We start from the raw sequence: 17,827 nt of genomic DNA, 5'->3' as shown, positions 1-17,827 counted from the left end.
ATCGATTAAAAACCATGATAAGTAATTCATTAATGCCCCCACAATGAATTAAGGATACCCAAATTGTGGTATAGAAAGTTACTCCCCACAATTCTTCTTTTTTGTATAATACTAATCTATGATCAAGGATAGAACGAGATCCATTTTGAATCATATTTATGGGATTCCTTGGTTCGGGCCTAAGAAGAAATGTTACTCCATCATTATCAAACGGACTTCCTGTCTGTGAGGATCCCAGCAGAGCACCTTCTACTTCTAATAGGCCATGAACTAGATCAGAATCATTATAAAGGAGTCTATAAGAAGTGATCCCATCATTTTTTTCATTAGGTCCGGTTAGAGACCAAAGGTTTTGAGCAACGGATCCGGCAGAACAACTCAAAAGATAAAGAAGTATCGTTAATTTCTTCATGCTTGTTCCAAGTTCCAAGTACCATTTGTACAAATCAGAATCCCCCACGTTACATGATTTCTTCTTCATATAGATAGATATAGGATCTATGGAAAAATTACTTAGAAGTAGATTTTGTGAAACAGCCCTTCCTATCTGATAGAAAAGTATACCATGATCCTGAACCGATCTTATCTGAGATCTAAAATCCCAAGTTTGTCTATGAAGAGCGAATCTAATTAGATTCGTGTCTATAATGGATTTTTTTTGTATAATACTAATCGATAGCGCCTCATTGGTAAGTGCTACAAGATCTCGTACATTAGAACCCAGAGTTATGGACCCGCATCCATTAGTATCGAATATTTTCTTTTCCAAGTGAAAACCCCGCATACGAGCAAGACTGAAAAAGTGCTTTCTTTGTTGTGGAATAAGAAGCCTTCGTATTTTAATACACGTATTTAATTTATTCGGAGCTATTAGAGCGGGATCCACTTTTTGGGGAATATGAGTCAAAGCAATAACAAGAATATTTCTAGTAGAAGATTTTTCAGAATCTCTGGAAAGAGAGTTCACTAATAGATTCGACTCATTCCCATCCAGATCATGAATGTTCGGAATCCAAATTATGCAAGGAGACATTGCTTTTGCTAATTCGAATTGAAGCGTGATAAAAAATAGGTCTATTTCCGGTATGATATCCTCAGGTATCGGATAGTCCATACTTAGAAACTCCAAATGGCTATCATAGTTACGGTCGAGATAGTCACTATCATACCTATCCAAATTATAGCCACTATCCTCGTTCCTAGGTAAAAGACTGTAAATGGTACCCTCTCTCTCATCAAAAAGATCATCATCATCATCATCAAAAAGATCATTAATATCAAAACCTTTAGGATAGTTATCCAGGAACTTGTTTAGAGATACTGTAATGAAAGGAACATAGGAGTTTGTCGCTAGATATTTGACTAAATAGGATCGTCCAGTTCCTATAGAACCTATCACTAAAATACCCCTAGGAGGGGATACAGCTAAGCGGAGCGAAAAGGGTTTTCCATGAGATGGGAAATCCAAACCATTAGCCCCACACGGGGTTTCTGAATAAGTCATTGTCTGATAATGAGCGAGGAATATCCGTCTTTCTGCTAAGCAGGATGTATTGAACTCATAATTTAGTAGATATTTTTTATGAATGTCAATTAAATTTCGTAAGTAAATTGTTCCCGGTTGCTCAATCATTTGATAACCAGAGTTATTCTTTGATAAACGATCACTATTAGTCAGACTCAATAAAATTTGATCAATCCTTTTTTCTGTCGTTAAGGTAGAGAACTGAACCATGAATTCCCTTTCTTTATCAGCAATGAAATTACTGTTCAAGATCCAGGATTCTATTTTATCATCAATCCAATCACTATTCACATTTTTTCTTTTTCTTATGAAGATATAGATCGCTTTACTTGTAGGACTTAAATGTCTAGTATTTCTCAAAAACGCGATTCGATTGATGGGATTTGGTATAATCCTTATGAGATCGATGAGATTCAAATCTTTCTTCTTCGAACGTATGGATTTGACCCCATAAGCGGGACCACCACCCCTTGGCATGTTGCCAGCAGAAGCCGAAACTCGTCTTTCTTCTAGAAAATTTCCTAATTGTTTCAGAGCAACGAGAAACATAAAATAAAGTAAGGCAAGAAGATGGTGATTAGCCTCCCCATCTTCTTGTGTTACAAATTTAGTTTTACGCTAATAGATTAGTTTTAGGTGTTTTAATAATTCTATGTAATAAGATTTAAGCTTCAACTTTATTGTAAATGTATTAATGATATTAATAAAATGAGATTTTATATGTATTATTTTGGCATCTAACTAATATAAAATAAAGTAAAGTGTATTTAAATTCTGGTAAAAGGGATTTTTGGATTATTTAATCCGAAAATCTCTGGGAAAACCAACTCGGATTTCATAATCCGAAGGGTATTTTTGGAATTTTGCAGAGAGCGGGAGAATGTCATAGGATTAGAAAATTAATAGTCTTAATATTTTGACCTAAATGGAGGTATGGGCCCCAAGTTTCACAGTTGTTTGATTTTGATCTCAAATTTCACAATTGTTTGTTTTGATAGCTTAGGTCTCAATTGCTCAATTATAGACTTCGAAGTTTACCCTTTTTTACATATGTTCATTCCTCATTGATATTTTAACTGAAAAACGTTAACATGTTAGAAATTATAGAAACCATTCTTATGATAAAAAATATTGAATTTCTGAACAAGATAGGTGTACTAAGTGCATTGTCCACATTTCAATTCAATCCCGAAAAGTGCTAGTCTGAGGGGTCATGTTAAAAATACAATTAAATACTAGTATTTTTCAAATATTATTTATGTGCCTTCAGCTAAAAGGTTAAGATTTCCCTTTTTTTAAAGGAGGTTAAGCTTTCCCTATTGGGACAGTTACATGAGAATGATAAATATAGACAATGATGTACCTTCACCTAAAATTATTTATTGCCTTCACCTAAGAACAAGTTTATGAGAATACTAGTACACACAAGTTTCATGAATAATCTTTCAAAATCATTAATTTCTGATTAATCTTTTCTATATGTAGTGGTTATAAGTCATCAATTATTTTTCTTCAAAAAAAAGAAAAGAAAAGTCATCAATTATTTATTACTTGACGTGTTGATTGCCCTGAAGACCGGAGAGTTTCCAAGTCTTTGTTTTCTTGTAGTACTGATTTTTCCAACTGTCCTTGTATTTGGAAAAAGTTTTTTTTTTTTTTTTACAAAAATAAAATGATTTTCAGTCATTCAAATCGAGAGATTACATCATTCAACACCGCTAATAACGTAAAGGATGAATCTGCGAACTCACAGCATCCAAGTTAATAGCATAATGCCTACAAAGAAAAAGTTAATAGCATCCAAGTCATCAAATGAACACCGCAAGAAGACGGAAAATCAAACAGCGCCACACAAGACGATGAACAACAGACCACCACACTTAGATGATGAAATCACAAAGAAAAAGCCTAGATCTGTGTGAAAATCACTTATTTAGATTGAAATAGAGAGAAAAGATGAAGAGGAGGCGATTTCAGATAATCAATTGACCCAAAACCACTCCCCAATAAAGAAACTGAAAGAGAAAACCTAGAGAGAGAGCAAAAAAAAACTAGGGCCGACTTAAACTCTATATAGAAAAAGTTTTTATATCATATGACATAATTTTGAAAAAAGTCCACAACAATTTGTATCGAAACTGTGTAAGATTCTTTTGTTATCTATTCTATGCTATATATAGAGAAAATAATTTTAAAATATGCTTCGTCCATTTCAAAATACATGTCACAATTTTACAATCTGCATTATTTACATAGCTTACTTTAATCATATTTTTTAACTAATATTTAAATGTAAATGTTAGCATGTAAGATGTCGTTTGATTTGTCTCGAAGAATATTTTTAAATTATCATATTTTTATAATTTTTCATTATATATAATTAAAGATATTAATGATCAAAGTTGTGTATTGACGTGTGTGCAATGGTTGACAGCGACATGTATTCAAGCTGACTTTTTCTTACCTATTTTATCCTTCGATTAAACTATTTTATTTACTATTTTATCCTTTAATAATATTATTTTAAATTTTAATTAAGAAAATTAAATCCCATTAATATAAGAAGTATCTCACTACAATAGGAACAATATTATCAATATTATAAGGGAAGAGGATATTGATTTTTGGCTAAATTTTTTACAATTCAAATTATACACTTAAACAATTTTTCGTATATTAATGTTATATCGCTGGTGGTATTGTAAAAGATAGGGAAATGCTAACAAGTGTCGTTAGGCTGCTATTAATAATATTGGCTGTTAAAAAAAAAACGGACAATGCCCGTCTTTTCCTTAGTGATAAGTCTAATTATGAGACTTTTTAAGAAGTCAAAATAGAAATAAAAGAAAATACATATTTTATGTAGAAAAAGTTTGTGTCACGACCCAAAACACTAATCGTGACCGGCGCACGAACTAGAACATTCTAGCCCAGCAAGCCTATTAATTCAACTTGACAAACTATAAAATAAAAACAATTGCAATTCGGTTCTCACTTCAATAAAAATATTTAGTGAAATTTCGACAGAGTTTCCCCTGTAACTTCAACATTTCCAAGATAAGAATCCTGTTTTAAATACCTGTTTCATCATCCAGTATCTCAAATAACATTTTTTTCTCATACTTGTACAACTCAAAATAACACATCCTAGACTACCAAATAGCTGCAAATACATCAATGGACACTGAAATATAAATATATACAGAGAAGCCAACTGAGAGGCCTACCAAAAGTGACACTGCAAAAGCTTTGAATCTGCTAGCAACTTTCTACGCAATTGACTTTGAATCTGTAAAAATATAAGAAAAAAAATGTAAGTCACAAGGACTTAGTGAGAGATAACAACCACCACCAACTAGAAGGGAAACACACAAGGGCACGATTATTTACATTTCTCAAAATTTAATGTTAATTTACAAATCTAGTAGCCGTATAAAATTCTAATAATCCGCAACCGTTTATACGCATGAAAATCAGCACGTTATAAATATTTTCAATCAAATGGGTATACCTCAACGAAAATCCAACATCATAAAGACATAAAATTACAAGCCTTTAAAATAAATTGCCGATAGTCTTAATAAAAAAAAAACCTTTAACGAAAATATTGAAAACTCCATTTAGTGAAAATAAATAAAATGGGTGAATCGAGAACTAGCTCCATCTCGTTGATAGCCCTCTCCTCCTAATGGTGGCCTTTCCATAGGGGCGGCTCCATCTAACGGATAGCTCTTTTCTCTCGACTCAAAACAAAATGTTTTTAAAGTATAGTCAACTCAATTTAGTAAAAATAATCAAAATAGGTGAATCGAGAACTAGCTCCATCTCGTTGATAGCCCTCTCCTCCTAATGGTGGCCTTTCCATAGGGGCGGCTCCATCTAACAGATAGCTCTTTTCTCTCGACTCAAAACAAAGTTTAAAACAATTTCAATTAGGAAGTTTACCTCTCATTGATAGCCCTCTCCTCCTAATGGTGGCCTTTCCATAGGGGCGGCTCCATCTAATGGGGTAATTCTACCTAATTGAAATCACATACTAGGTGCACCTAGGTCGTCGTCATTATAACCGTAATTTTCAAAACTTCATTCTTAAAACACAATGCTAAAACCATATTTCACAACATAACGAAACTTGTTTCAAAATACGTATCATCAAAACTCAATCGAAAATCTACCACTTACAATTATAAGTAAATCCAAATTCAAATCCAAATCAAAATCCAAATCGCGTACAAATTAACATCAACCTTTGAATAACGCATATTTAAAAACCACGTTTCACAACATGTCAAAACAACTACGAAATTACATACAATCAAATCCTCCGTTTCAATTTCTTTACTTTATAAATCACAAGTAAAATCCAAATCCAAATGAAGCGCATATTAATATCGAAAATTCTCAAGAACATATATCTCAAAACCATATTTCTTCATATCTCAAAACTCATGTCATAATATATGCAACCAAACCTCAATTTCAAATCTTTTGCTCAATAAATCATAGATAAATCCAAATAGAGTATAGTTTAATTTGATGACTTTGAAATTATATAACAATGACGAGAAAAATGTTCAAAGGGTGTGTTCCCCAATTTGATAAATACTTTAACATATAAAATCAACAAAATATCGATAATAACGATAATTAAAATAAGTGATAATGATCGTTATCAACTCACAGATATGACGAAAGAACTCAATTCCTAGTGATGCCTTTCCGAATGACCACCGAAGCAATTTCCACCGAATCTGAACATCAATAACATTTTCTAATGAATTAGAAATTCATTCTACCACTTCTCTAACTAGAGTTAACCATAAAATCCCTATATTATCCCTTATAACCTACAAAATAATTTCTAAACGAATCTTCATGTGTAAATAAACACTAATTGAATTGTAAGTTGATAAATATACCTCAAAGAGTCTCAATGAGCATCTCTGACAATATGGGTATTCTCCTTCTACTTCAAAGCACAAACCCTAACCTCAAAATTCTACCAATAGAGCTTGAATATGAAGTTGCTTTACTTAGATGATCAATTATTCTTAAGGATGATTGATTTGGTGATGAAATTGGTTGATTTGGGATGTCTAGTAAGTTCTACATATATCTATTATTATTATTATTATTATTATTATTATTATTATTATTATTATTATTATTATTATTATTATTATTATTATTATTATTATTATTATTATTATTATTATTATTATTATTATTATTATTATTATTATTTTTATATAATATGTCTTTATATGAAACGGTGTGTTTCAGTTTGTTTGAAGTGTTTGTTGTTTTTGGATTTCCAAACTGTTGAATTTGGATTTCCAAATTCTATTATCTACCGAAGTTGTTACAAGGTTGAGTCACGACCAGGTCGCTCTCTTTAAGACGTTTCGTGGCACTACCCAAAGTTGTGCAAGGTAGACTATCAACCACGCCGCCTCCAAGATAAAACAAGCCCAGCTACAACTGTTCGATTAACTACTGCACTGTAGAAAATTGTTCGAGATTTACACCTTTGAATATGGTACTAAGACCACTCTTTAATACTGAAACCAATTTAATATGGTATTATTACCATTCTATATGGTGCTAAGACCACTCAAATATGGTGTTTCCACCATTCTAACCTTTAAGTTCTCCAAACTTTCAATATGGTACTACGACCACTCAAATATGGTGATACCACCATTTCTCCTCAAATAGAAAATTATAAATAATTTATTTCTCCTCAAATAGAAAATTATAAATAATTTATATACCGTTAAGATCATTCTTAATTCCGACGGGACATTATTATTACGAAAAGGGACTATGATCTTAATAATACTCTTTATTCCGAAGGGACATATATTATCGAAGGGACTATGAACTTAAGACCACTCTTAATTCGGAAGGGACATTAAACCGAAAAGGGACTATGGTCTTAAGAACACTCTTAATTCCGAAGGGACAGAAAGGAGTAGAAGCAGAAGAAACTCGTTAACACAAGTCGGAGGGAGAAGAGAGAAACCGCACAGGAAGCATCAACTGTGCGTATTGGTGTAATTTTTGAACTGAGTGGAGTCCTCTATTTATATAGAGATTCTGTAACTGTTTTAGCACAAATTGCGACAACAGTTACTCTTAATGGATAATGTTAAAATGAAGTTTATCCATTAATCAGTTCAACAACACTTGTGGATAGGATCAAAAGAAACAAATCCACAAAAGTGGAGGAAACAAACTATGGGATTTGAACGAAGGAAATATAATAAATTCTATTAAATTCTTATTCTTATCACAACCACCATAAGCTAAATTTATGGGAAGTGATATTCTTGAATAAAAATAATAATTACTATTATTTTTATCATTATTAAGTATTTAAAATTAAATACCGCAATTTAAACACTACTAATGTGTGTGTTCTATTTTATGTGGGACCCGCACACCTATTTTTTCAATTCTCACAACATTAGATCAAAGTATGATTACTTGGTGTTTAATCTTCCAATTTATTTTCCAACATCACACTAATGTTCCAACAATCCCCCACTTGAATTTAAAAAATGGTTTCAATAATAACGTCAAAACGTTTCTATAAGGTTGCTAATAAACAAAGGTGTCGCCTACAACTTGAACCTCTGCATAGCGAGTAAAATTCTGATTAACAAGAGTTGCTTACAGCATTGAACTCTATCTCAGACATAGAACCCACACACAAACCTTTTCATAAGGTGTATTGTAAAAGCCCGTGCGTTTATGGCCTTGCACGTGTATCCCGGTTTTAACGAACGCTCTAGGTATTCTGCCCCGAATCCCATAGGAACCGGCCCTTAGTTCCACATTCGTATAGGTGAGTCTATCAAGAGTACTCCTGTAAGGACTGCCAATGGTGCTCGCATATTCTATTTGTTTAACTTCATCTCAAGTGTTTTTACACTTGGATCATAATATATGATTGCAAGTTTACGGTGAAATAATTACATTTTCTTCGGATCTTCTCAACTTTGTGAGATTTTATCAAAAAAGGTTATCTTTTCTGATCTAGTAATCTTGAAACCAAGAATTACTTCAATTTTGTCTAGGTCTTTCTTATCAATGTTATTGATAAACAATGATTTCACATAATTCATAACATGAATCTTTAAACCAGATATGAGCAAGTTGTCTTCATAGAGACATATGATCGTTCAAATATTATCTGTCACTTTCATTCACTTTTTACTCATTCGATAGCATTAGAATGCCAGATTTTTCATGTCATTCCTTAGGAGTTTATTTTAGACCTCACAAAGAATTATCTAACTTACAGACTTTGATTTCTTGTCCACGAATTGCAAAACTTTCAAGTTGTTCCATATAGATTTCTTCTTTTAGTTCACCATAAAAAATGCAACTTTCACATCCATTTGGAGTACTATCGAGTTATGATCGGCGGCTAAAGGGACTAGTACTCTTATGGATATGATTTTCGTGACTGGTAAATGAATGTCGAAGAAGTCTATATTTTTCTCTTTGTTTAAAACCTTTGACTACAAGGAAAGCCTTGTATTTATCAATCGTACCATCATGTTTTAGTTCCTTTTTCCAAAATCCAAATACAACCGATTGGTTTTGAAACTATGAGACAAGTCAACCAAGTGTCATGTTTTGTTAGACTCGAGAAAATTCATTTCATCGTTTATTGCTTTTTGCCATAATTCAGCATCCAATGAGGATATAACTTCTTTCAGGCTTAATGAATCTTCTTCCAATGTATAAACCAAGCTCATACTCTTTAGCAATTTTAGCTTTCTTACCTCCTTGAGGTTCTATAACATCTTGTATGATGTTTTCATAACTATTTCTAATTACATGAATGTGATTAGATATAGTGCCCCCACTAGTTCTTAATTTTTAGAAGGGAATTTATTTTGCCCCCACTAATGTCGTGCTCCCATTAGAGCCCCCACTAGTGCCCCCACTATTCTTTAGTTAAAGGGGTAACCATTTACATAGAAATCGTCATCTTTTAAATTCTATGATCACTTTAACATTTATGTCATAAAACCTATATGTTTCGTTATTTATCGCATACCCGATGAATACACATTCATAGGCTCTACTAGTGAGTTCAACTCTCTTGGGTGCGAAATCTGAACTTATGTCAGATAATCCCAAGTTCAAAGATAAGACAAGTTGGATTGTCTTTTCTTCAAAAATTCTTAATTAGAATTTTTGTTCATGGACTTGGGTACTCTATTCAATATAAATTTCAATTTTTTGTTATAAAAATTGAACATATCAAGCGTATCAATTTTATTTTTCCAACATTGACAATCATCAATAAATATGATAAAAATATCATTTTATCATTTCTAATTTATGTGTCATCAAATTCACACATATCATAATTTATTATGTTTAGATATTCATATTCTCTAAATTCTGATTTATATGAACTTTTGGTTCATATATCTTGACTGCAATAAATAAAATTGTCTAATCATATAACGTTGGAATTAAGTCCAAGTTACTCAAGTTTAAAATTAAACACTTGTTCAAGGTCAATTTTGATATGTCAAATATTAAAATCACACAACTAATGAAATAGAAGGAGAATTTAATTTTTAACATACCATCAAAGTGCAGTCTTTTCCCACAAGAATGCATGGTACACAAGTCTTTCTTTAAATTTGAGTCAACTCAGCCTTATTCAATAGAAATCTGAAATTCAGATTCTTTCTTATTTTTTAGAGTAACTAACTTCCGACTTTTAGCACCCGTTTAGAACTAAAATCATGTTAGTTCCTTCAACCAATTAACCAAGGACACAAATTTAAGAATATTAAATCTGCGCATTTTTTTCCAAATGGTTATTCCAGGATGGTATAGAACAATTCACTAATGTTACGGTCGAATCCATCCTAACAAATTATTAGCACAGAAGATGTTCGCTGCATATCTTGGTTTTTCAATAGCAAGAATGAATTCATATCCAATATAGGTTCATCATGCTTTTATGTAATTGCATAAAAGTTCTTTAACATCGTCAAAAGTCATATTCTTAATCAATATGAAAGGTAAACAAGCCAGGCAAAATTAAATGGAGCTACCGTGGCTTTTAATATCAAATAAGATCAACATTGACATCTCATGAATTTTAGTGTTATTGTTTGAAACAACAAGCACTTCGTCGTTTCAGTCAAAAGATGTAATTCTATAGTTTGATTTATCCTTAATGTATTTAGGGACAATTGAACCTCAATAAGTAACTTCATCAGTAGATATAGCAGATCGAAACGTCTTAAAATTGTTGTTTTTGGATTTCCAAACTGTTGAATTTGGATTTCCAAATTCTATTATCTACCGAAGTTGTTACTAGGTTGAGTCACGACCAGGTCGCTCTCTTTAAGACGTTTCGTGGCACTACCCAAAGTTATGCAAGGTAGACTATCAACCACGCCGCCTCCAGGATAAAACAAGCCCAGCTACAACTGTTCGATTAACTACTGCACTGTAGAAAATCGTTCGAGATTTACACCTTCGAATAGGGTACTAAGACCACTCTTTAATACTGAAACCAATTTAATATGGTATTATTATAATTCTATGTGGTGCTAAGACCACTCAAATATGGTGTTTCCACCATTCTAACCTTTAAGTTCTCCAAACTTTCAATATGGTACTACGACCACTCAAATATGGTGATACCACCATTTCTCCTCAAATAGAAAATTATAAATAATTTATTTCTCCTCAAATAGAAAATTATAAATAATTTATATACCGTTAAGATCATTCTTAATTCCGACGGGACATTATTATCACGAAAAGGGACTATGATCTTAATAGTACTCTTTATTCCGAAGGGACATATATTATCGAACGGACTATGAACTTAAGACCACTCTTAATTCCGAAGGGACATTAAACCGAAAAGGGACTATGGTCTTAAGAACACTCTTAATTCCGAAGGGAAAGAAAGGAGTAGAAGCAGAAGAAACTCGTTAACACAAGTCGGAGGGAGAAGAGAGAAACCGCACAGGAAGCATCAACTGTGCGATTTGGTGTAATTTTTGAACTGAGTGGAGTCCTCTATTTATATAGAGATTCTGTAACTGTTTTAGCACAAATTGCGACAACAGTTACTCTTAATGGATAAAGTTAAAATGAAGTTTATCCACTAATCAGTTCAACAACACTTGTGGGTAGGATCAAAAGAAACAAATCCACAAAAGTGGAGGAAACAAACTATGGGATTTGAACGAAGGAAATATAAGAAATTCAATTAAATTCTTATTCTTATCACAACCCACCATAAGCTAAATTTATGGGAAGTGATATTCTTGAATAAAAATAATAATTACTATTATTTTTATCATTATTAAGTATTTAAAATTAAATACCGCAATTTAAACACTACTAATGTGTGTGTTCTATTTTATGTGGGACCCCACACTCTATTTTTTCAATTCACACAACATTAGATCAAAGTATGATTACTTGGTGTTTAATCTTCCAATTTATTTTCCAACATCACACTAATGTTCCAACAATCCCCCACTTGAATTTAAAAAATGGTTTCAATAATAACGTCAAAACGTTTCTATAAGGTTGCTAATAAACAAAGGTGTCGCCTACAACTTGAACCTCTGCATAGCGAGTAAAATTCTAATTAACAAGAGTTGCTTACATCATTGAACTCTATCTTAGACATAGAACCCACACACAAACCTTTTCATAAGATAGAAGAAAAGAATCAATAATGATTTTTAAGATAGAAGAAGCAATCGATTCGAAGAGAGTTGTGTGATTTGTAGGCTTTGTGCGATTCATGTAATACACCATTCCGTCCTTATTATAAGAATAAAAACGAAAAAAATTATCAAAATCAACACAATCATTGATTAGTGTAACTTTTTAAATATTTTTAGGAATATACAGTTATAAAAAAAAAAAATTCTTTCAAGAAAAGGTTTATTAAAAAATAAAATATAATAGGAGATAGGTAGCTGAATAAGTTCGAGGTAGAAGGTTGAGGAATTGAAGATGTTAATTGATAGAGGTTTTAATTCAAATAAAAAAGTTAATATAACTACTTATTACTATCATATTATGAAGAAAAAAAAAACACTAAAAACTAACATTTGTCTATAAAATAATATAACATAATAAACAAAAAAGAAAATTGTATGTTTTAGAATATTCCAAGTCAGCGTATTCTAAAGTCGTCTAAGTTATCTTTACTCTTTTCTTTTCTATAATAACTATTTCTTTATCAAAATATGTTATAAATTCGGCTACTGGCAATGTGATTAAGTACACAAAACAATCAATCAAATTACATACATATTTTGATACATAACTTGTGATGACCACAATGTCAATTATGAATCCATTTTGTTTGAAATTGATTCAATCCATATTTCTCATGTCTTTGGTGTTGCATGCAGACCAACTTGTTTGTTCAAAAGAGGCTGTTAGATGCATTCAAAGTGAGAGGCAGGCACTCCTTCAGTTCAAGGCTGGCCTTATTGATGTACATGATAACATGTTGTCATCTTGGACGACAGAAGATTGCTGCCAATGGTATGGAATTGGTTGTAGCAACCTCACTGGTCATGTACTTATGCTCAACCTTCATGGTGATTTTGATTACTTTGGTTCTGATGATGGCAATACATTTTATATCGGCGGTGATATCCACAAGTCACTGATAGAGTTGCAGCAATTAAAGTATTTGAAGCTCAGTGGAAATAATTTTGAAGGCAATTATATCCCAGGTTTCTTGGGATCTCTAAGAAACCTAAGATACCTTGATCTTTCATATTCTAATTTTGACGGACAAATTCCTGTTCAATTTGAGTATCTTTCACATTTGAAATACTTGAATCTTTCATTGAATCATCTAAATGGTTTGATTCCACATCAACTTGGAGATCTCTCCAACTTGCAATTTCTTGATCTCAGCAACAATGATTTGGAAGGAAGCATTCCATCTCAACTTGGACATCTCTCCAAATTGCAATATCTGGATCTCATTGAAAATTCTTTAAAAGGAAAAATACCATCTCAACTTGGACAGCTTATCAACCTACAAGAGCTTTATCTTGGAGGAGAATATTATGATAGTGCTCTGACAATTGGCAACGGGGATCACAGTGCAGGTCCGTGGTTGTGTAATCTTACTTCTTTAACCCATCTTCATCTGATGTCAATATCTAATCTTTATAAATCTAGTAGTTGGTTGCAAATGGTGGGTAAGTTACCAAAACTGAGAGAACTAAGTTTAAGTGGTTGTGGCCTTTCTGATCATTTTATCCATTCCTTGAGTCAATCCAAGTTCAACTTTTCCCCTTCTCTTTCTATCCTTGATCTCTCTTTTAACAACTTTGCGTCATCTTTGATATTCCAGTGGGTGTCAAACATAAGTTTCAATCTTGTTCAGCTTGACCTTAGTGATAATCAAATAGTGGATCTCCCATCAAATAGATTTTCCTGTAGTCTTCCAAAATTGAGAGAACTAAGACTATCTGATAACAACTTCACATCATTCACGATATTTCAGTCATTGTCAAATATAAGTTCCAATCTTGTTGAGCTTGACCTTTCTACCAACCACTTGGAGGCTCCCCCATCACACGGTTATGGCACAGTGATGAACTCGCTTCAGGTACTTGACCTATCAAATAATAAATTGAAGGGTGTTGCATTTAAATCCTTCGTGAATTTATGTGCCTTACGTTCTTTAGAGTTGTATGCTAACAATTTCAATGATGACCTTCAATCAATTCTTCACAATTTGTCTAGTAGTTGTGTTAGAAACTCAATTCAAGTGTTAGATCTCAGTACTAATGGAATCACTGGAACACTACCCGACCTTTCTATATTCACATCATTGAAAACATTGGATCTTTCAGGTAATAAGCTGAGTGGAAAGATTCCTGACGGTGGTAGGTTGCCATTTCAGTTGGAGAATTTATCCATCACATCAAACTCTTTAGAAGGGGTAATTCCTAAATCATTTTGGATGAATGCGTGTAAGTTAAAATCATTGCACCTGTCCAATAACAGATTCAATGGTGATCTTCAAGTAATAATCCATCAATTATCTAGATGTGCTAGATACTCACTTCAACAATTAGATCTAAGTTTTAATCAAATCAATGGCACGCTACCTGATCTCTCAATATTCTCATTTTTGGAAATATTTGATATTTCTGAAAATAGGCTAAACGGGAAGATATTTGAAGATATTCGATTTCCAACTACACTAAGGACACTTGAAATAAGTTCGAACTCTTTAAGTGGTGTGATCTTTGATTTCCATTTTTCTGGTATGTCAATGTTAAAGGATTTAGACTTGTCAGACAATTCACTAGCATTGAGATTTACTGAAAATTGGGTACCACCTTTTCAACTCCGCTCTATAGGATTAAGATCATGCAAACTTGGTCTTACATTTCCTAAATGGATTCAGACACAAAAATACCTGCAGGATCTTGATATTTCGAATGCTGGAATTTCAGATAATGTTCCAGAGGGGTTTTGGGCTATACTCTCATTACAAGAGTGCTTGAAAATCAACATTTCAAACAATAATCTCAAAGGATCAATTCCAAATCTTCAAGTCAAAAATCATTGTTCTTATTTATATTTTTCATCAAATGGATTTGAAGGGCCCATTCCACCGTTTCTCCAAGGTTCCATGGTTATTGATCTGTCCAAAAATAAATTCTCTGATTGTCTTCCATTCTTATGTGCAAATGGTATAGATGCAATGTTAGGCCAGTTTGACCTTTCGAATAATCAATTATCTGGACGAATTCCAGATTGCTGGAGCAATTTCAAGTCATTAGCTTATCTAGATTTGAGCCACAACAATTTTTCAGGGAAGATTCCTACTTCAATGGGATCACTTGTAGAATTGCAAGCATTACTATTGAGGAACAATAGCTTAACAGGGGAGATCCCTTTCTCCTTAATGAACTGCACACAGTTAGTAATGCTTGATTTGAGAGAAAATAGATTAGAAGGACACATCCCTTATTGGATTGGAAGCGAATTAAAAGAGCTGCAAGTTTTAAGCTTAGGAAGGAATCACTTCTTTGGAAGTTTACCATTCAAACTTTGCCATCTGCAAAACATTCAACTCTTTGATCTCTCATTGAACAATCTCTCTGGACAGATTCCCGAATGCATTAAAAATTTCACTTCAATGACTCAAAAAGCTTCACCAAATAGTTTTACTGGTCATTCTTATAGTATCTTAAAAGGGCCTACAAGTTTTGGAGAAAACTATGAATTGAGTGCATTCTTGACATGGAAAGGTGTAGAACAACTGTTTAACAACAATGAATTGTTTCTTCTAAAAAGCATAGATCTCTCAAGCAATCACTTTTCAGGAGAGATACCACCTGAAATAGCAGATTTGATTCAATTAGTCTCATTGAATTTATCAAGAAACAACTTCACAGGGAAAATTCCTTCAAATATTGGAAAGCTAACATCACTTGACTTTCTTGATTTGTCACGAAACAAGTTGCTTCGTTCAATTCCTCCTAGTCTCTCTCAAATAGATCGGCTTAGTGTGTTAGATTTGTCACATAATCAATTATCTGGAGAAATTCCAACGAGTACACAACTACAAAGTTTCAATGCCTCATTTTACGAAGATAATCTTGGTCTTTGTGGTCCACCACTTGTAAAATTGTGCCTTGAAGGAGAGCCAAAACATGAAACAAAAGTAAAAATTCAGGACGATGACGATTTGCTTCTCAACCGTGGATTTTACATCAGTCTGACATTCGGATTTATTATAGGCTTCTGGGGAGTGTTTGGCTCAATCATAATCAAGCGTTCTTGGAGACATGCTTATTTCAAGTTCATGAACAATTTAGTGGATAATATGTACGTGAAATGCAGATGGTGGCTCAATGATTAACTGGTAATAATACTTTAAGTGTTAACCTCTCATATATACTTACATTTAACATCAAATTGTCATCATAATATATCATTGTAGTATCTAAAAGTATATCATTGTGGTATCAATCTGTTCTTAGTAATTTGGAAGAGTTTAAAGGATTTTTTTTCTTGGTCCATTGCAATAAGCAGATATTTTTATCCTTTGATGATAGTGTAAGTCATATATGTTCAAAATTTATCCTTTGCAATATTGTGTTAACATTTAAACTATTATATAGGGTGGCAGAATACTCTGCATCTTCACTGAAGGGTACTCGATAGTTCGTTGGACGTGGATCAGATTAAGGTCTGTGCAGCGAAATTCCTACTCTAGGTAGATGAATGGTTTATGAATTATTTGCATTGTAACTCTTGGAAGATGATTTCTCCTCGCTCCCAACATATCTCTAAACACTATTTTTCTTGAATATACAATCTGGACGTGCTAAAGGCACCCTGTTTTACACATCCCGATTGTGTAATCCGGACAAATTTAGTGTTTTGAGAGATTGTTGGGGTTTCTCTTTGTAATATGCGGTTATGTCATTTTTCTCTTATGTACTAAGTGTCTTGTTGAATTGAGTTGTAACTTGCACTACCTTTTGTATTCTCTGTCATTTATTTAAGAAATAAACATTGGTGAAGTATTCTACAAGTAAAAATTACCTTTTGTACTCTCGTTATAACAGTTCTTAGTTCACACAGTATTGCGTGATATTAACTGTCGAACCAAGTTAGCTTGCTGTTGAAGTAATTGCTGCTGGGATTATGGTGGAGGCTGAAATTTGCTTATATAATCATGCATCTTCTAGTTCGATCCTTCGTTGTCTTTCATTACTATCAAAGGTTCATCTAAAACTCAAGTGTAGAATTCAGGTAATGAATCTACCACATCAACATAAGAATCGACAAAGATAGCCAAAAGATCCACTTCTAAGCCAGCAAGGAGGTGAGTAAAGGCATTGTTTGTGAACCCTGGAATTTTCAAAATCGTCAGCATAAGTATAAAGAATCAACAAAAAAGAATGTTTGTCTTTTGCCAATTGAAGAATCCCGTTAAAAGTTAACAAAAAATTTTCTAAAAAAAATAAAAAAAGATTGAAGGAAAATTAACGGTGTTAATAGTAAAGGGATTGTTTTTCTATTTGATGAAAATTTAAGGGAGATTATTGCAAGTTTTAAAACAAGAGGGGGTGTCAGTGACATTTTAACAAAACATAAGGGATGCGAGTGTAATTTTCCCTAAGAATAAAGCAACTAAATATTATCAATAGTACCACCATTATCGGACATTATTAGAAAAGGGAAATGCTAACAGTACAAGGTTGCGTTACTAAGGTCTTCTGTTTTGGCACA

At 32.7% G+C, this 17,827-nt stretch overlaps 1 protein-coding gene and 1 long non-coding RNA gene across 2 annotated transcripts; one reads left to right on the top strand and one right to left on the bottom strand.

The window, feature by feature from the left end:
- Positions 1 to 4,596: 4,596 nt before the first annotated feature.
- On the bottom strand, positions 4,597 to 6,516 carry LOC146914570 (uncharacterized). The gene is made up of 3 exons (XR_015016834.1): positions 6,445 to 6,516; positions 6,207 to 6,276; positions 4,597 to 4,814 (listed from the first exon to the last, which is right to left on the bottom strand). It is a non-coding gene; the product is annotated as an uncharacterized LOC146914570 (long non-coding RNA).
- A 6,309-nt stretch (positions 6,517 to 12,825) lies between these two features.
- LOC146914569 (receptor-like protein EIX2) lies at positions 12,826 to 17,149 on the top strand. The gene is made up of 2 exons (XM_085717402.1): positions 12,826 to 16,451; positions 16,711 to 17,149. Exon 1 carries the CDS (start codon positions 12,876 to 12,878, stop codon positions 16,446 to 16,448), a length of 3,573 nt encoding a protein of 1,190 aa, XP_085573528.1. The 5' UTR covers positions 12,826 to 12,875; the 3' UTR covers positions 16,449 to 16,451; positions 16,711 to 17,149.
- Positions 17,150 to 17,827: the final 678 nt, after the last annotated feature.

Source organism: Medicago sativa, chromosome 6 (assembly GCF_051527215.1).
Source record: "Medicago sativa cultivar Bolivia chromosome 6, Bolivia_mono, whole genome shotgun sequence".
Taxonomy (NCBI): domain Eukaryota; kingdom Viridiplantae; phylum Streptophyta; class Magnoliopsida; order Fabales; family Fabaceae; genus Medicago; species Medicago sativa.
This window is presented reverse-complemented; position numbering and strand designations above follow the sequence as displayed.

Coding starts and splice junctions, on each gene's coding strand:
- LOC146914569 (XM_085717402.1), top strand. CDS start 12,876: ATGACCACAATGTCAATTATGAATCCATTTTGTTTGAAATTGATTCAA.